Source organism: Mustela erminea, chromosome 15 (genome assembly GCF_009829155.1).
Source record: "Mustela erminea isolate mMusErm1 chromosome 15, mMusErm1.Pri, whole genome shotgun sequence".
NCBI classification, from domain to species: domain Eukaryota; kingdom Metazoa; phylum Chordata; class Mammalia; order Carnivora; family Mustelidae; genus Mustela; species Mustela erminea.
Genome location: NC_045628.1, coordinates 31,655,328 through 31,675,974, shown reverse-complemented (window position 1 = coordinate 31,675,974; position 20,647 = coordinate 31,655,328). Strand labels below are relative to the sequence as shown.

Sequence of the window (20,647 nt, the reverse complement as noted above, 5' to 3'; positions counted from 1 at the left end):
AATTTACTCAGTCTCTCTGTCTTAATATCTTGTCATGGGCCATTATACCTTCAATGCCCATGCTCCAGTTTCCCCATGATTCCTGCCATATTGCTGCTTCTACCTGGAGAGCAGTAAATGCTGTTACATGCAATGTGATAAGGGGTTTAAATTAGACTCTTTTGTTCTAGACACATTTCTAGTCCTTTATATCTTGGAGTCCGTCTTGCAGCTTTTGAATGTTTAAGGATTGTCTGAGGAAGAGTCCAGTGCTAGGGCTGACCACAGTTGTAGCAAATTTTCTTTTGTAAGATCCAAATGGGAAAATTAAATTTCCTAGGGGAATATTGATCCAGGGGAATTTGCAGTGCTCAGAAGAAAATAGGTAACTAAAATAATATGCTACTGTCTAATTAACAGTAGTTGCTGCATGGATTTTTATAATGATTAAATGGCACTGTACTGAGAAGGTATTTAACATTAGTCTGTGGCACATTGTAAGGATGTAATAAATGTTAGTTACCATAATTGGAAGATAGAAATGTTACGATGAAGATGAACACCTTGCCTTACATTGACTCTGATCTTCAAATACTTCTGCCTGAGCCCAGCTACATACATTGCAGAAAGATGAGATTATAGGTATTCCTTCTTGATTTTTATTGCTTTTCAATTGGAGAGAGTTGATAGTACTTCACTCAAATTTTTTGAAAGAATTAATTCAGGTATTAGAGTTATCTTGCACAAGCGTTGTTCTAGATGTTGGGAGAACACTCGAACACTCGCAAAAGGCCATCCTCCTAGAGCACCACTCTCTGAGGGAGACAGATGAACAGATAGGTCACTGCAGTGGGAGAGGATAAGGCTGTGACAGATGACGGTGGAGGTAGCTTGGGACATGAGCAGAGCCTTGCCTTACAGTTATGCCAGCTAAGAAAACTTCTAGTTAAAAATAGTATGGGACTTTGGCTCCTGTCTTAGTGCTCTCTTACAGCCTTTGGTTCTTTTTATGGCAGTCTGACTCAGATTGAATAATCCTAGTACAGCGTTTGTGCTGGGGAATTCTTTATTCAAAGCTGTTTCCTGTCACTAGTGTTAAAACAAGAGTAGGTAAAACATTTTCATAGATAAAACTACAGCTGTTTCCAGTCCATTATTATGGAATGGGGATGGCTATAGGAAGTGTGTCAATGTATCTCTCTGGTCACTGTTTCGCATCTGTACTCCTAACAGTCACTTGTTCAAGTGTTTCACACTGAAATAGATAATGCTTAATGGCCAAACCAGAGTGTCAGTTAAAAAACACACTTGAGGGGCGTCTGGGTGGCTCAGTGGGTTAAGGCCCCTGCCTTTGGCTTGGGTCATGATCCCGGGGTCCTGGGATCGAGCCCCACATATGGCTCTCTGCTCAGCAGAGAGCCTGCTTCCTCCTCTCTCTCTGTCTGCCTCTCTGCCGACTTGTGATCTCTGTCTGTCAAATAAATGAATAAAATCTTAAAAAAAAAAAAAAACCAACAACAACAAAAAAACACTTGGTAAGCTGTCATACCTGAGTCATCATATAAACTGGAGGTGACTCATTTTAAGTGGCTGGTCAGAGGGAAGTTCTTGTAAAAACCAGGCACCAGAGTCAGACTCAGGTTCTTTTATCACTGAAGTGGCCCATCATCAATAACTTGAACATTTTATGAGGTCAAAAATCATCTCCCTCTGAGTCAAGGACTCTGAGATTCAACAAGTACATTTCTAAGAAAACTGATGGGTCTATAGATTTTCTCAGAAATTTAAAAATCTTTTTATATTTTGAGAAGTATTTTGGTGGTATCAGCACTAGGCCCAGCTTCCCCATCTCCTTGGAAATGAGATGCAAGTTGTAGGTGCTCACGTTTTCATGGCAGGTTGCCAACTCTCTCTAATGTCAGGGTATCTGGTGTCTGATGTATATGAAATCTCACATAAATCCACTAGACCTTAAGGATGCTTCACATATTGGTCAGGGAGTTGAGCCAAGAATGGACAGATCCAGTCTCAGCCAAAAGTGTGCCCAGGACAGCTGCTAATTATGCATTGTGCACATTCTTTTTTCAACTTTATCCATATGTTGAAAGTGTTCACAAATGAAAGTTGAAAGGATTGTACAACAAATACCCAAATACGTGTCATCCGACTCAGCTATTAAAACCTCCCCATATGGGCTTTACTTGTCTACCCATTCATTTGTTTCTACTTAATCATTTCAAGGTAAATTACAGATCTCTCACCTCTAAAAACTTAGCCAGCATCTCGTCGGAGCAAAAGTATTCCTCCGTGTAGCTACAATGTCTGTTATACTGAAGGAAATTAGTAAATGTTCCCTACCATCTAATATCAAGTCCATATTCAAAATTAGCCAACTGTCTCCCAACTTTTGTTGACGGCTTATTTTATCTGAATTCTGATTTAATCAAGATTCACATATTACATCTTGGTGTTACGAATTCCGGCATTCTTCACACTCTCTGTAGCTAGCTCATCTGCAGCTAGCATTTCTGATTTGTCCACTAACGACACATTCACCTTCACTGTAGGAAAAAGTTAGTCATAGATATTCTTTGATTACTATATATTGGGAGGACTTTATAATTTTATTGAAATTCTAATTTTAGAAAGTCTAGCTTTGGGGCTCCTGGGTGGCTCAGTGGGTTAAAGCCTCTGCCTTCGGCTCAGGTCATGATCCCAGCATCCTGGGATTGAGCCCCGCATCGGGCTCTCTGCTCTGCGGAGAGCCTGCTTCCTTCTCTCTCTGCCTGCCTGCCTGCTTGTGATCTCTCTCTCTGTCAAATAAATAAATAAATAAAATCTTAAAAAAAAAAAAGTCTAGTTTTATTTTGCTATTAACATTTTCATAGAGAAATGTTATTCAAAATAATGCTATAGGGGCGCCTGGGTGGCTTAGTGGGTTAAAGGCTATGCCTTTAGCTCGGGTCATGATCTGAGGCTCCTGGGATTGAGCCCCACATCGGGCCCTCTGCTCAGCAGGGAGCCTGCTTCCTCCTCTCTCTCTCTCTGTCTGCCTCTCTGCCTACTTGTGATCTCTGTCTCTCAAATAAATAATGCTATATATACATACACACACACACATATATATCTTCTAAATATATCTAACATATCTAAAATATCTAAATATCAGATCTTCTAAAGATTTTACTTTTAAATAATCTCTGTACCCAACATAGGGGTCAAACTTACAACTCCAGGCACCTGGGTGGCTCAGTCATTAAGTGTCTGCCTTCGGCTCGGGTCATGATCTCGGAGTCCTGGGATCGGGTCCTGCATCGGGCTCCCTGCTCTGTGGGAAGCCTGCTTTTCCCTCTCCCACTTCCTCTGCTGTGTTCCCTCTCTTGCTGTGTCTCTCTCTATTAAATAAATAAATAAAATCTTAAAAAAAAACCAAAACAACAAACTTACAACTCCAAGATCAAGAGTCACACTTTCCTCACTGAGTGAGCCAGGTTCCCCCAAATTATGCTTTTAAATGAAGTTCTGTGTAATTTACAAACCTATGGCTAATCATGTTTGTTACATGTCTATATATATGTCTTACATGAGCCAAACAAATACTTATTTGGATTCAGAGAACGTAAATTTTGAATACCCACAATCAAGTCTGCTTTCTTGGCAGATCTAGGTTTTTTGTAATCAGTGAAGATGAGTGAATTCTGTGGTGTGTGCTTGCTGTTGTGTCTTCTTTCTGTTCTTAAAGGTTTTTGTTAAGAAACCATATTAATTACAGTGACTTCATTATAAAACCTCAAAATATTTCCTGGAGGTAGGCTGACTGTAATCTTATGAACTTACCTCCTTTTTGGATATCAAAATTATGGTTGGCTTTATGCTTTGACTCCTTTTATGTTTATTGCCAGATAAATAATCACTGACTTTATCACTTGAATGTATTATTAGCTTTTCTTCTCTTAAAATGTTCCCCCATTATTTTTAAATAAATGATAGTCTTTTATTAAATAATATTGAATGCCTCCTTTTTTTTTAATACCTCCTTATTGTTACAAAGGTGCCAAGTATATTGGGAAAACATTTACAGATTTATACTCTGATTTTTGCCAGATTTTCTTTTTTTGGTTCACAGAGAAATCTCATTGCCTCCCCTATCAAAAATAGCATAACTTGAGCTCTGCAAACAAGTAAAGACTGATTGCATTTTTGAAAGTTTATAATAACTTCTTTAAAAACTTTTCCTTTAGGCTCTAGAAGACTCCAGCTGCCTGAAAAGGAGCGGCAGGGACAGTGGTTACGGGGATATCTGGTGTGCTGAACGTGGAGAATTTCCTACTTCTCCAGGCAACCATAAGCGAGAAGACTCCTTCGAAAGCTTGGACTCCTTGGGGTCTAGGTCATTCACAAGCTGCTCTTCTGATATCACATTGAGAGGTGGACGTGAGGGTGAGTTGCATTTTTGACTGTTTACTTTTAATGTGTTTGCATGTTAAGACAGATTTGGGAATGGTAGGAGAAAAGTGGAGCAAAATCTATTGGGGCAAACATTTTACCAAAATGTGGATTTTCACAGAGACTAGACTATTGGACGGTTTTTTTTTCCTTTTCTTTCTCTTTTTTCTTTTTCTTTTCCTTTGTCTTTCTCATTCCTTCCTCACTGTATCACCACTAGAATGGTGATAGTTTTCACTTTTTTTTTTTTTTTTTTAATCCTTCCATGTTCAGAGGAAAGCAGGGAGACTATTAACCGAGACCTGTTGAATCAGTGATAATCGATCCTCATTCTCTTTTCTCCAGATTCAAGTTTAATAATCTGTGCTCGGAGGCCTATTCACTGATACATTTACACATAAAAAAGAAAGAGTCTATAAAAGTCTGTTCTAGTTCCTGAATAATTTTCTCCCCAAAAGATAAAAAAATAAAAAACTTAAGGAAAAGCAAGAAGAATATTTCCATAATACTCTCCCCAAAAAAGATTGATACCTATCATGATGGAGTATTATGCTAAACTTTGATAAATTCAGTAGCCGTACTAGCATGGTATTAGAAAACCTCTTTTGCTTCTCTTAGTCCAGAGTAAATCCAGGATGGTATGAGGAAAGAACATGCAAATGAAAGTTACTCTGTTATGAGAGGACCCTTCTTTCAAAATCCTGATCAGTTATTTAAGTGTATGTCTTCTTCCAGTGGCCATTGGGTGGTGTCAGAAATTTCTTACTGTGTACCTCTAACAATTCATATTTAGGTAGATTGAAACCACCAGTAAAATTTCTGTGCTTCTACCATCAACATGAAAACATTGAGAGTTCTGGTCATGGATTTGTGCTAGATTGTTAGGGATTTTACTTTGCGGGTTATATTGATAATCACACTTAAATTTTTAGTTGTTTTTCCTAAGGTTCTTATTACAAAACATTTAAAACCTCAGCAAAGTTGAAAGAATTTTACAGTTGAAGACCCATGTTCTGGCCACCTAGTTCTACCATGACATTGTACTATTTTCGCTTTATACATATTTACCCCTACATTATTTATACATCTTGTTTTTCTGAGGTACCTCAGAGTACCTTATACTTGTCCTAAATACTCAGCACACAGTCATCAACAGCAACCTTTGTTGTTGTTCTGATGTAGTTTTACATAAAAGTGATGTATGATAGATTTGGTTTTGAAAAAGAAAATTAATCAACAAATTAAGGATCACCAACCCCCACATTCTTAGGTTTTAGAGCAGTAGTGACATTTGAAATTTAAAAAGTAAGTAGCTATCTAAGAGTTAACTTTTATATTTGCTTCTGTGTTCGTTGGTTGCTCTCCGGTGGTTGCCTGCTGTCCGACGTCTGCTCTCTGACATTTCCGTAGCCCAGATGACCAGCACAGTTTTAAGGAAATGAATCTGAGCTTATAATTCATCTGAGTGATTAAAGCTGTAAAAGCAGAGGCTGAAATTCTCAACACACTATATTGCTTTGTGCTGACTGGATAACCTAACACATGCACTGTTTACATGTATCCTGCCCACAAAGACCGAGGGCATGTGGGAATAGACTTCCGGTGCTTCCTGTACGGTGGGCCTAGGGTGTGGAATGAAAGTCCTCTTGTTGGATACTTGCTGGAGTGGATGCCTGGTACATGTGACAGAAAGCAGAAGGCCACTGTGCCCTGCTTCCTGATAGTGGGGAGGGAGTTGCAGAGCTTGTTTGAAGAGGGTGGAAGGGAAGGCTAAGTCCTTACAACTGAGGAAGGGAAGAAAAGCCTACTGGCTGCACAGATAATTGAACTTTTGTGATCAGTATGCTGAAATTCTGCTACGTACTGGTGTAATCCCAAACTGATCTCCGCCGTTAGGATAATATTTTTAGGTTAACAGCATGGCAGAGTCAAGGTGCTTGGTTTTATATAAAACCCCTTATTCTATCGAGAATATTTGCCTACTCTGTAGAAAACGCCACTGGACTCAAAAATAAAGAGATTTTAAGTTTAAATATTCCAAAGTAGAATAATCTCCCTGTGTGTTTAAAATTTCACAGGTACACATTTTGGCAAAACTCTTTAAGATCTTTCTTCTTTGCCAAAGATGTCATCTTTAGGAGGTCGTAAAAATGAAGCATCAGATTGACTCTTAACCCTCCTGGTCTTAGTGGCTGCTGCTTCCTCCCTTTCTGCCTTTTCTCCCTTACCCTGTTCCGGCCTCCTGGTCTCACAGGGGTGTGCTCAACCACTTCCTGTAGACTGTTCTCAGTGTTACTGACTGTAGATTTCTGGTGAGCAGGAGAGAGGAGACCAGACCGGCTCCAGCACAGGTTAACCCTATAGGGGTTCTTAGTGCCGAGAAGCTACAGTTCTCAGGTCCTCAGGTCCGTGGGTATGGAGCAAGGTCATGCTCCCAGGGAGCCCTGGTGGGAAGCAAGAAACATTTGCAAACTTTCTTTACAGATACACAGAAGCAGGAAGAAAAGGGCAGATAAGGGGGACAACTCAGCTTGGATCTCTAGTAGTACTTTGTAGCCTCTTTTGTTCCTGTTCCTTTAAAAAAGAGCAGACTTCTTTATTTTATAAAAACAGATCAGGATTTGTATCTGTCTGACCTTGAGGTGTGTCAAAGTACATTGTTTTGAATTTGTGTTTGAATGATTGGGGATCAAAACACAAGGTTCCTAATATTTCCATGGCCACCCTCAAAAAACCTTGAGTTGTGTGTGTTCGTTTAGGAATGAGACTTGATATTCCTTTGAACCAAATGATTTCTAAAGTCCCAGCCTCCTCTCTGATGTGTGACTTTTGCTTCTAGAGGTCTCACAAGGATCTGGCTAACCCCTTTGTGATATTGTGCTTTCTGCTTCTCTTTCCATGTCCTCCCGTATCTCTCACCTCACAGAAATTTGAGACAACGGCATACTTTATTTTAAATTGCGGACTTTCCCTTGAATGACTCTTGGATCTCATTTTAGGCATCTTTGACTCGATCGCTACGTGTTACTCATTACAAGTTTATTGCGTCCCACCAATAAATTTGATGTAAAGTCACAGGGGCAAGGAATATTGGGAAGAGAAGGAATTCAGTGGTTAATGGGGACGTTTTCTGCTTAGACTATACAACAGGAAAAGAATGTAGCGCATGCGCCTACAGTATGCAAAGCAAGTTCCTCCTAATGGATCTTATCACAACTTCATGACAAATTTCTAAAAATATTCCCCAGAGTTAGCAGAAGAGCCCTGGGTTTCCAAGGGAAGGACAAAGCAGGCTCGCTGTGTGGGTTCAGTTAGACAAATGATCTGGAGAATAAAGCAAATTCTCTTGCTTTTTTTATAGGTTGTGAAAGTGACACAGATTCTGAATTTACATCCAAAATGCAGGATTATAATAAAGATGATATGTCCTATCGAAGGATTTCAGCCATTGAACCCAAATCTGCTTTACCGTTCAATCGTTTTTTGCCCAATAAAAGTAGACAGCCGTCCTATGTGCCGGCGCCATTGAGGAAGAAAAAGCCGGACAAAAATGAGGATAACAGAAGAAGTTGGGCCAGCCCGGTGTATCCAGAAGCAGATGGAACATTTCCAAGGTACTGGGATGCAAGCTGATGATGGTGTTTTAAAATTCAGTATGCTTTGTGAATTTGCTGGGATTTTAAATATGGGAAAAGGAACGGTTCTTAAAAATGTATTTCATGGATAATAAATTTCAGTAATGAAAAAATTTTTTTCTTACCTATATCTCTAGTCATGCATATCCTGATGATATTTCTTCCATTTGAAGTGTCAGCCTAGGAAGAGCCGGTTCTATTTTAGACGCATGCCTTTAGCCTAATGACATCTTTCAGCTGATTAGATGACTTTTGTTGTTCATTGTGAGCAGTTATTTTCTTCCATTTTTTTCCCCTGTCTTGATTGATCTCAGTGGACACACAGACAGTCCTTTAATTTCCCATCAAATTAGCAGAGCAGAGTGGGATTTGTCAAATGCAACTTGCTGTCAGAAGGAAGTGTATGGTTCTGAAAGTGGTTCGGACTCCGAGGATGAGCGAAGGTTGCCTGATATAGTTTTGGATGACTTAGCCAACCGTAGATTCCGAGTGAAAAAGAGGCCCGAGTGTTTCACATCGAAAACCACCTCTCCTAGCTCTTACTCACCAAGGTTTCCTCCTGCTGACACATTAGCCCCTGGGCCGTACGCACTGACGAGGTCAGAAAAATTCTCCCAGATCAGAGTGTCTGTGATGTTGGTTTTGATACATAACACCCCAGGTTGTTTGCAGTTTGTCTCTTTTTAACACATCTTATAATTATCCTTGGCCCTTGTGTATCAAGTTATTCTCTAATTAAAATGAGATGCCGTTATAATGCCTTAACTTTGTTCTAGGAACTATAATGATGAGAGTGGCAACTAATTTGTCCCATCCAGTGGCATAAACTCTGTGAGCCAAAAAGCATGCCTTTTTGTTCTGTGTCACAAATTGTCATTCGGTATCTTAACCGGTTGGATGTTTTGAACAGTAACGAGAGGAGAACTTGGGGCAGAAATGTGGAGAACTGGCCAAGAGCACAAGAAGCTTCAAGGTCCTCTTGTTACTTGGAAGTGGAAGAAACCAAGACAAGCTTGCCCAACACCATCAAGGATGATCTTTATGTGCGAAAGCTAAGTCCAGTCATACCAAACCCAGGGAATGCTTTTGATCAGTTTCTTCCCAAATGTTGGATCCCAGAAGATGTGAACTGGAAAAGAATAAAAAGAGAAACTTACAGACCATGGTATAAAGAATTTCAGGGATTCAGGTTTGTCTCTGTGCACGTTTCTGTTGTCCTAGTGTTCCTTCGGCACCCTGGCTCGGTGCATTCTATGTGTGCTGCTTAGGAGAGAGAGAGAGAAAGGTTACTTTTCTCTTCAATACCTATAGAACCTCTGTAACTGCAAAAGAAAAAAAAAAATGCTGTTTAAATGTAAACCTTAGGACCTGGATCTTAAAAAGCCTTCTGCATGGCAGGATTTTCAGTAGTTGTAGTATTCTCCAACTCTTTCTCCTTCCCTCCCTCCTTTCTCTGCATCGCTCTACAGTAGGAGGAATTCAGATTCTGAGGATGAGGATTTGGGCTCGGACAGAAGCTCCTCCATTTTTAGTAGAATCCAAAAAGCAAAACATAGGCTAGACAGCAGCTGCCAAAGACGTTCACTACTGCTGGAATTGGCAACCAAAGGGGCCAGGAACTCCCGGGACACCCTTGCAGCCAGGAGAAGCAGCAGTGCCGCCGAGGAGCCCAGGTGTATCTGTGTGCATGAGCCTGCCCGCCTTGAGTCTGGCCTGGGACCCCTGCGCCAGCTGCTGCTGCTCCATTAATCTCTGACCGTGACGTGCTGGATCCTGACACCTCATTCATAATATTTAGCACAAAAGCCTAATGTATGACGCATTGCTTTCTGTGGGAGCGCATAAGCTTGGAAGTCTATAAAGTTAACTATTCTTCAGCGCAATGATGTACAAGATAGTACATAGTTATGTGGGGCATAGTCAAATCTTTTGGAAAACTATTTCTAAAAAGCTTTTGCAGAAGTTGAACTTAGTATATGGTTGTGTTCTGTGTGGAGATGTGGAGAAAGGAAATAACTTTTAGATAAACATCAGGGCCTGCCAGTCTGGTGGGAAAAGGCAAAGAAAAGATTCATCAGGGTCTTTTTGAAAGGTTCACAGCGTTTTCTTTTCTTTTCTTTTTAAAATTCTGCTGACTACCTGGTTGCATAAAGTGCTTGATGACCAACTCTTTGATCTCATCAAGATCGCTCCTGCTTCTCTGGGATGGGGTCTACATCACCGTGGCTAACAGAATAAGGGAAGGGAGAAAGCAGATGTATGTACGACAGAGAGGCAAGTGCACTAAGTGCGCTCTGTCTACATTCTAGCCCCATCAGCTGACCTGGCTGGTGCCCACCTTTGCCAAGAAGTACACTCTGAATTTGCTTCTTTAAATGGTATCCAAGAAGGTCACGGGTGATGGTGTTAAAGGCTAGTCTTTCTTCCAAGCAAGAATCTCTCCCATGGTACCCTAAAATAATTCACCCATGGTAACGGGCTAGTTGCTCTGCTGCCTAATTACCTTTTCAACCTAAACTTAATAAGATTCTCCCTTCCTTTTTCTTTTCTGTGCTTCAGTCAGTTTTTATTACTTCAGGCACTCCAAACATACTCTGATGACATCTTATCTTCTGAAACAAATATCAAAATTGATCCCACTGCTGGCCCAAGGCTCATAACACGCAGAAAGAATCTCTCTTCTGCACCGGGGTATAAAAGAGATGACCTTGAGATGTCAACCCTCGATCCTGACTTAGAGAATGATGATTTCTTTGTCAGAAAGACTGGAGCTTTCCATGCAAATCCATATGTTCTCCGGGCTTTTGAAGACTTTAGAAGGTTTTCCGAGCAAGATGATCCTGTAGAGCGAGATATAATTCTGCAGTGTAGAGAAGGTGAACCTGTACTTCCAGATCTAGAAAAAGATGATATGATTGTTCGCCGAATTCCAGCACAGAAAAAAGAGGTGCCTCTGTCAGGGGCCCCAGATAGATACCAACCGGTCCCTTTCCCCGAACCCTGGACTCTTCCTCCAGAAATTCAAGCAAAATTCCTCTGTGTACTTGAAAGGACACGCCCACCCAAAGAAAAAAGGAAGAGCTGTAGAGTATTAGTGCCTTCCTACAGGCAGAAGAAAGATGACATGTTGACTCGCAAGATCCAGTCTTGGCAACTGGGGACGACTGTGCCTCCTGTCAGTTTCACCCCTGGTCCCTGCAGTGAGGCGGACCTCCGGAAGTGGGAGGCCATCCGGGAGGCCAGCAGACTTAGGCACAGGAAACGGCTGATGGTCGAGAGGTCAGAGTGTGTTTCTGAAAGGATTTTGCTTGTCATGGATGGTCTTGTGTAACTTTTCCTGTGTGAGAAAGTGGAATTGTATTGCCCAACTCTGCATGTCACGGGCCATTTTGAAGCATCCTATAAAAATTTATATTGTCGTGAGAAACCTGTAGTGATTTCTTGGAAAAAAGTGCAATTCCATATTTGCACAACACTAATTCAACTATTTGAGGCCTGTTTTAAAATGTGTAGACACAAACCTTGCCTTTGGCCTCAAGGAAGACTATGATACTATCTGCAACATGATGTTTCCGGAAACTGTTTTCCAGCCATGTTTATCGACTTTATATTCTCATGTCCAGGCTTTTCTGAACCAGTCTGGTTGTAGTTTAGTTTTCTGTGTTTCTCATATTTTGGAATGTATGATTTTATATGTAAACATTTCCTTTAAAATATGGCATTGCAAATTTCATTTAACTTAATTATGATTTTTGGTTTTGACCTAGGTTCCTTGGACTATCAATATATGACTTTTTAAATTTATAGTTTAGAATTCAGCGCAACCCTTATTAAAATGCATGAATGTTATTTGCCGTCTACTACATTTTACCTGTATGCAATTATGGCCATTTTGATGATAATGTGTCTGCATTTATGTGTTGTGTAACTTGCCATTTTGATGTTTAGCTTGTTGAACTTTGGGATGGACAAATACAAGGTTGATTAAAATCAGTAGATCCACATCTAACTTCTATTCCTGGTAACAGGAGGCTCCTTGTTATGGATTTGTTGATTCAAGGTAAATTAGGAAACTCTTTATCTCACTTAATTTGATTCCTTGAGAAATGAGATCAATTAGAAATTGAGACATTATCAAGAAGGTAATAAAACCTTTTGAGATTTGTCCATCTCTAGTTAGGATCGTAAAGATATTGAACATTTAGAGAGTAACAGAACTGAAAAGTGACTTTTAATTTTTGGTTTTCTGATTTCTTAGACTCTTTCAAAAGATTTATGGTGAGAATGGGTAAGTTTTTTAGTTCACAGTTAAAAAAAAAATCTGTGTATTGTTTGTCCTTTGTGTAAAATGTCACTGCGCTTCCATTCTGGCATGTCACTAAATGGGGACGCTGTGTGCTGTGCATGTAATTTTAAAAAATGGGAAAATTTTTCTTAATTTTGCAACCTAACGGTAGTATTTCTGTGCCCAAGTGCACAGTGCATGCAGTGCTATGTGACTGCGGTAGGTTTTTTTTATTAGAAGTTTAAAATTTGGGTCTCCCCCCCCCCCCATTCTTTTCCTTTTTTTTTTTTTTTAATTTAAGGAGTTGAATAAAAGTAACACAATTACTTGCCTAAGATTGGGTATATTTAACTTAGTATTTGATTGCTACAAAGACCAAAATTCTCACTTCTGCCTGTTGAAGCCCAAATAAAGCTCTTTTATTCTATTTTATCTTATTTTTCCAAATAAAGTTATTTTAGAACATTTTAGAAAATCTATGTTGGAAAAGGAATGCTAGCATTCACTTTAAAGTTGGAATTCATACAGTTGGCATTATCTATATACTCCTATTTTGGGGGGAGCTTTATTAACTGGGATGAGGAATAACATTAATTTTTTCTTGGTAGAGTTTGGAAACATTTTCACGATTCCTGATTAGAATAAAAAGTTATAATATGGCTGTGTCATAAAGCCAAAATCAGCTTCCCAAAACTGCAAAAATTGAAATCTTTTAAAATTTTCTGGAAATGTTTCCCTAAAGTAACAGTTAAAAGCAAATGCTACCATACTTTTACTTTTTACTGCACATTGTAGAATCATTCATTCTTAGTGCAGAATAACCAGGTAAATGCATCTTAATATTTTCCATCAGACTTTCTGTGACTTTATGAATCTAATTGTTAATAGTTTTTGAACAAGAAGAAAATTTAAGTATGTCAAATATTTAAATCTGCCTAAGCCTTTGCAACTAAGTATCTTCCCCCACTGGGATTTATGTCATTTCTAAGAATCTTTAGTTTTGATAGGATTGGATAATAATAAGTGTAGAAGGCTTGGAAATTACTAAAATTACTATTTGAAGCCATATAACCATTCTAGGTATCAGAGGTGTAACTGAGTCACGGGCAACTAATTGCAAGTACTTCTCAGCGACTGATTTTAAAAAATCAGTCTCCAGCATGCTTTCAATGTGCCATGCAAAGGCACATTATTCCCTTTCCAGCTCCTCAGGGCTGAAAGCTTTCTCTTTGGTGAGGGTGAACGAGGTGCTGGACAGCATGATGCTTAAGCATCTGCTCATTTCATCACGGGAAAGCTTTTTTAACGAATGAAAAGTCTTTGCAGCTTTGAGCATTTTGAATGAAAACTTCCAGAATTTTCATTGCTAATAAGACCTGATAATGGCAGCAGTTTGTTTTTCTTAAAGAGGATGGAAGGACCCTGAGTACAGGCATGGGATCTGGGAACGCCAGCACGCAGAGCTATTTCCGGGACTCTCTGTGTTCCTCTGGAGGGATGTGCCCCATCTGACTGGGCTAAGAAGACAGAATAGGAACCCAAATGCCGAGTTCAGAAAGCTAGAGATCTTTCTGGCTCTAGCTGGCAGCAGCAAATACCTTCTGTAGACTATTTCCAGATTGTTGCTCGCGCAGTACAGTATTTGTTTTAAAGCCTGGTCCCCCTTGTAGTTGAGCGCCACGGTAATACAAATAAAGCAAGGCTGTCTGTAAATTGAGACTGATGAATAATGCATGACTTGTCAGATAATGGAGAGTAAAGCGAAAATGTCTTCAGAACACTAAAGTGCGTTTTATACCACTTGTCATCAATACCTTTTATGTGGACATTTTTTTTTTCAGTGTTCTATCAGTTAGCAATGTTTTTCTTAAACCGATTTGCTGCAATGAAAACAAAAAGTTGGATTGAGTATAGGCATTTCATCTAGAACTTATTTCCTATTTCTAGACGTGTTCCTATTATAGGAAACAAGTGATATCTCTTAATGATATTTCTTGGACATCCTGTCTGTTTTCAAGCTTAGAATACTTACCTGGAAAATCTTTATTGCTTAACATCCTGGGATTGAAAAATGACTGCCTGTAACGTGAATGCTTTCTTTTTGGTGAAGGACCAGGCGAAAGAGGTCCTTCTTTCTTGAAGTCTTAGCTTATTCATTTTGGGCTTGCTTTTTACTGGCCTTTAACATCTGTCAGTTTGTTTATTTTTAATATGATGCTTTATATGTGGTATTTTGTCACATGCGCTTTTTATGTTGCATGGATTGTCTGTATGGTTCCATGACAGTTGAAAACATGGTTATGATGCCTCTTGGCAGAAGCTGTGAAGGACAAAGTTGTTGGAAGGGTATGTCGTTATAATTTAGTCCTAGTAATAGGACTAAGCCATTCAGTCTTCTGCCAGGATCAACAGGAAATGAAAACTGATTGAAGGTAAAGTTGTAACCAGAGACAACTAAGAGATGAACATTTCCTGTGTGGGTTTTGGCCAAAAAATTCTGTAGAACTGTGAGGACACCTAAAATAACAAAAAGGAGGAGGCAAATAAAGTAGATGTGAGTTTCTGGAGGTCTTGTCCCTAGTGGACATTCAGCAATATCCATAGACATTTCTGATTATTACACTGGGTGGGTTGGGGATGGGGGTTTGCTACTAGCGATCTGGTGCTTTTGTATCCTGGGATGCCACTAAATTGTCCTGCAAAACACAGGACAGCCCCCTACGATAAGTAATTTTCTACCCCCAAAATATCAATAGTTCTGCTATAGGGAAAACCTGATTTAGAGTGTAAACCTATAAATGAAAAGTTTCTTATGTTATCATTGTAGTTTGTAGTCACTCTAGAGCCTATTATCCAGGTTTTAATACTGATTATGCTTTCGAGAATTCCTACAGTACCTAATGAAAATATATTCAAAAATGCATAAATAAGTATATCCCTGTCTTCCCCTGAAAGTTCAGGACTCCAGGGACCCCAGACTTAGTATCATGGAATTTCTACTTGCTCTTTAAAGCAACCAGTGATTTTATATTTAGGACATTTTCTACATGTTGGTCCTTTCTGATCCCTTACTTCTTAGATTATCTCTGTCTGTGAGGCAGACAGTAGGTATTAGATGCATTGCAGGTACCTGAAGAAAGAGACACAGATATTGCAGCTTTCCCAAGGACGTGGAGTTAGTGAGTGGGAGAACCAGATGAGGGCATCATTTAAGGAGCTAACCCAGGTAGACCAGTTGGCAGTGTGACTGGCACACGGTAAGCCCTCAGGAGTTTAATGTTATACTGGTAATTCTGATAAGGAAGGAAAGAATTCTTCATGATCTGGCTGAAAGACTTCTGTACTCAGAAAGTTCTAGATTTTATCAGTGTGGCCTGGGGTGGCCTCGCTAGTCTGAAGCTGTTTTGGGAGTTTTGTTCAAGAGATCCCATGCAGTCATGTTTGCCTTCACAAGAATAGTTGGTGTGTAGCACTGATGGTGATTAAAATACAAGCGGTGTAACCTTCCTTCTTTTCTTACAACAATCCCTTCCTTGCTTAGAAGATGAGGACCTGAGGCTCAGAGAAGCTAAGTGATGTTAGATTGGGATACAGATTGATGCCACTACCAGGCTTGGGAGCCTCAGCAGGGTTCCCAGTGCTCGGTTCAGCCTGAATGGAATGTGCCCAGGCTTTCTTTAGGTAACTTTACACCCTCAGGAACAAAGGGAACTCCCATTCCTGCCTGGGATTAGTCTGCTCTGGACGGTGTTGGGCTCCCTTCGTTCACACTGGGGATCTCCTCCTGGGTGCCTGGCTCTGTGCTCTGAGCTCTCAGGAGGACAGTGTAGCCTCTGTTCATGGTGAACATGTTTTCTGAAAAGGACTGTGTTAAGGTTTTATAGTGCAGGAGGGTGAGAGCTAATAGAGCGTGCGTGGATGTGTCTGGGCCAGCCGAGACTATCAGCCTTCCCTCCTACCAAAAGATTATTAAAATATTAGCATTTCCGTGTTTGTCCTGGAACTTAGGAAATCGTATCTGTTGGGTATCCAGATTATTCTCATGCCTTGGTCCTGAAAAATTTTTTCTTCCCTCTTTTTAGGAAGTCTGTTAAAATCCTAGCACAAAAAGTCTTATTCTTTGCAGTTATAGCTTAATTTATATTTTCAAAATCACATAAGGCAGGTTTATATATAGTCATACCTAGTTAAGAATATATTTTTAAAGATCCAGTATATAACTTGATATATATTTTATGTGTAATTCCTTAATACTCTTCAATAAATCCTACAAAGCTTTTCTTTTTCTTTTTCTTTTTTTTAAAGATTTTATTTATTTATTTGATAGAGAGAGATCACAAGTAAGCAGAGAGGCAGGCAGAGAGAGAGAGAGGAGGAAGCAGGCTCCCTGCTGAGCAGAGAGCCCGATGCGGGACTCGATCCCAGGACCCTGAGATCATGACCTGAGCCGAAGGCAGCGGCTTAACCCACTGAGCCACCCAGGCACCCCCCTACAAAGCTTTTCTTAAAAAACATTGGGGAGGAAATCCTGATTTATCCTACACACATAAAAAGAAACACTTTGAGTTTATTTTGCTTGATTAAGTATGATAAAAACATACCTCATTCTTGGACAGGTGTTAAATGCATGTATCCTACATGCCTTGTTATGTGTTAATGGGTTTTTCTCCAAATGACATGTGGATTTGTGAGGGAGCTAAACTAAGCACACGTGCGTGCAAACACACACACACACACACACACACACACACAAAACCCTGTAATGCTAGGAGAAAGGTATAGCTAAAGCATTAGAGGAGTGGAGAGATAGGCCAGACCACTTTTGGCATAGAAGAGGTAGGAATTATTATCCAAGTGGTAGAATATTCTCTAGATCAATACATTTATCAACACCTACCATAGGCTGGACACTCTTCTAGGCTGAGGTGATACGGAGACAAAATTCCTGCTTTGTAATCATATAAGATGAGGCAGGTGATGTGTCCATAAACACATCTTTTGTGTAGGGTGGTCAGGGAGGGAAGCATTGAGGTAATGTCCAAGCAAATGACTGGAAGAGATAAGCCATATGATTGGTTGAAGAGTCAGTAGAAGAGCAGGAGGTTGGGCACATGCAAGGAAACCAGTTGGTGGAGCAGTGTGCGTCAAGGGCGTGATGGGAGATGAGCTGAGAGAGGTGGGCAGGATCCAGGTAATGTCCTAGGTCTTGGAAGAATCTGCTTTTAACTTGTGTGAAATGGAAAGAAACTGGTGGGTGCATGGTACAGAGATGTCACGATCTGAGTGCAGTTTTGAGAAGATCCCTCTGGCTGTGCTTTAAGCATATACTGTTGAGCAGGAAGGGGTAGAAGCAGGAAGACTGATTATTGTAATAATCCATGTGGGAGATACGATGGCTTGGATCAGGGTGGTAATGGTAGACGTGGTGAGAAGTGGTTGTGTCCTAGTTATAATTAGATGGTAGACTGACAGTGTTTACTGATGGGATCAGTTATGATGTATAAGAAAAAGAGAGGCATCTAGGAGGACTCCAAGATTTTTGGCCTGTAATCTGGAGGATGGAGTTGAATTTTATTGATGAGTATGTTATGGGTGAATAATCATGTTTTTGGTCTATGACAAGTCAAGTTCAAGTGGGAGAATGAATAGAAAGTTATACATACCCATCCAGTGTTTAATGTATCTGGGATCCTGAGGAATGAGTGGCATTTTAAAAGGTATATATACAGATGAAGGGCTTTCATATTGGAACAGTTAAAGACAGGTTCACTAGACCTGGAGCCTGGGTGATAATTTAAGCTACTTTAAAGGTCTAGGTAAGAGTTGACTGTGTTCTGATCTAGGGTGTTGGCAAAAGAAGTGGAAAGAAAAAGACACTGAATAAGAGGACTTGATAACTAATTGAAAGTAGGGAGAAGGGAGAGGCAAAGGTGAAAAATGGCTCTTAGGTTTCAAATGTGGATGATTGGAAGCAGGTTACACCATTAACAGCCACAGGCAGAAAAGCAGGTTTGGGGACAAGATTGAGTTTGGCTACATCAACAATAACCATGTGTTTAGTGAGTTATAGTTTACAAAACCCTTCTTAGATATTATTTCAATTGGTCCTTTTACAACTAAGGTGCCTAGGGGATATCCATGCAGATATTTATTCAACAAGTAATTGGAATTGAGTCAAGGTAGGGCCTGGCCTGGGGCTGTGGATTGGGAATCATTTGCATAGAGGCCCACTGAATTCCTGAGCTAGCTAAGGGCAAGTGTGTCATAAAAGAAACGTTGTGATAGCAAACTCTTGGGAGGGTGAAGTTTAAAGGTCCAAGAAGGAAATGTAAAGTTACTTAAATAACTTACTTAAATAAAAGTGGAGTCTGTTACAATGAAGTAAAATGCACAGTGCATTATAAAAGTTCTGTAGGAAAGCACATTTTGGGTACTCCACTTTGAAAAGCTCTCTTTCATTCGTGCCTGCTCTCTAGTATTCATATTGGACTACCCCATGCCTACTACTCTAATCTCCAGTGCAATGGACCATCCCTTCCGGGTGCCTCCTGTCTAACGCTGCACTCTGCTCATTGGTTCTACTCTAGATTGAGCTCTCTGAGAGCTAATCCTCAGTACATACTCATGACAGGATCACACATCAGGTGACATGCATTCTGCCTTAATAAAACAGAGGGCTGTGGAGGTCATTCCATTATAACTGGCTATTAGAAACTACCCATGGTGCTTTGAGAATATGTCTAGTGCGGTGGTGGCTGGATTTTAGAGAATCCTTGAGAAGAAGTAACACGTTTATTCATGGTAATGAACTTGAGGAGAAAATATCAGGTAGTCATTAAATTATTTAATAAGTGCCCAGAAAAGGCAGCCAGACCTTAAAAGATTATCTTTGGGGAAGATAGAAACCTACAGATGATTCTAGTAAATATTTCTTTCTGAAGTAAGCCTTTCATGCATGGACCACTCCAAATATGAACATTATTTCTTTCAGACTCATGGAGAGCTCATTTAGCCATTTTGTGAAAGAATTCACACTTGAGTTGAGTGCTAGGCTCTTGTTTCTGCGTTTTGGAAAAACACCATTTATCTCTGTAGTGCTATTTCTGTGATAATATCACGAAAACGTCTAGGTAGTACAGCAGAAATTTAGATGGAATTTCCAAACAAAAGCCCAGCCTTCCAGTTTAACCCTAAATCCGGTCATGTGACCCTTGGTTACCATGGGTATTTTTGTCGTAGGAGTAAGTCCATGAGTGATGTCAGCGCGGAGGATGTTCAGAACTTGCGTCAGCTGCGTTACGAGGAGATGCAGAAAATAAAATCACAATTAAAAGAACAAGATCAGAAGTGGCAAGATGTGAGTACTTTATTGGGAGAAGGGAAGGCTGGGGGAAAGTCTTCTTGTTGGATTCCTTCTTGCTTCTTTTACAAGAAGATCAGTATACTTGAGATGATTTTCCTTCCTACAGAATGGAGTTCTACAGAAAACGTGATCAGCTTCCTTTGAAAAGGCTTGTACCCCTTTCTGGCCTATCACTATTGCCTATTTTTAAAGGCCACTGTGAAAAATATAGTAGGATATTTATTTTCTCATATTTTCTGAGTTCTCAAAAATGTGAATCTGCTTCCTTACAGTGTGGTTAATCTGTTCCTGTGCTGTGGTCAGTTGAATTTGGGGGTATGACTGTTAATGAAGTTTATGAAGGGAAAAGACTTAACTCAAAGTTTAGAGGAGCAGGGGTTCCAGAACAGTATGGGCATTTGCAGGGAGAGATGAAGGGGGTTCTTAGAGTTAATACAGATTTGGGGAGAAATAAATATAACTAGGCGTAATATTTTGGCTGGAAAAGTAATTGTGTGATATGAATCAAAATGAGGTTTTCACAGGGCTCATTTATATCCAGATGTTTATATGGACACAGACTTAATATTTAACTTTGTCTCTGCAGGGAAAAAGCTTGACCTTTTTTGAAAGGGGTAATTGTTACAAACCAAAGGAGTGTCTAGAAACACAATAGATAAATTATACAGAGCAAGCCCAAAGGAGTTTGAGGATAACTTTATGGGAAGAGTAGAGCGTTAGGATGAACAAAAGGGCCAAGGAGGGTAAATCTTCATTTTCAGAGAGATTAAAGTCTATGAAATGAAGAATCTCCTGCCTTGGCTGCATTTCTCAATTTCGGTGTCTCTTTTAGTTGAGAACTTGAGTTAATGATCAAGAAATAGTAGTTCAATGTCACTTTGCCCAGATACATGGGGACAGTTTGGGTGTGAAAATGAATATTGAGGTGTTATCTGTTAA

The 20,647-nt window shown here is 39.9% G+C and overlaps 1 protein-coding gene across 11 annotated transcripts in view; it reads left to right on the top strand.

Annotated features, from left to right (window-relative positions):
* LMO7 (LIM domain 7) overlaps positions 1-20,647 on the top strand; it is a 204,021-nt gene that overhangs the window by 144,980 nt on the left and 38,394 nt on the right. For 4 of the 11 annotated variants that reach the window (XM_032314733.1, XM_032314729.1, XM_032314728.1 and 1 more), the window contains 8 exons: positions 4,221-4,419; positions 7,787-8,039; positions 8,375-8,659; positions 8,971-9,249; positions 9,530-9,733; positions 10,620-11,339; positions 12,319-12,348; positions 19,585-19,702. In XM_032314733.1, the coding sequence (XP_032170624.1) occupies positions 4,221-4,419; positions 7,787-8,039; positions 8,375-8,659; positions 8,971-9,249; positions 9,530-9,733; positions 10,620-11,339; positions 12,319-12,348; positions 19,585-19,702 (2,088 nt within the window). The remainder of the gene's footprint in view (positions 1-4,220; positions 4,420-7,786; positions 8,040-8,374; positions 8,660-8,970; positions 9,250-9,529; positions 9,734-10,619; positions 11,340-12,318; positions 12,349-19,584; positions 19,703-20,647) is intronic. The other 7 variants (XM_032314736.1, XM_032314735.1, XM_032314739.1 and 4 more) reach the window with 5 other exon arrangements.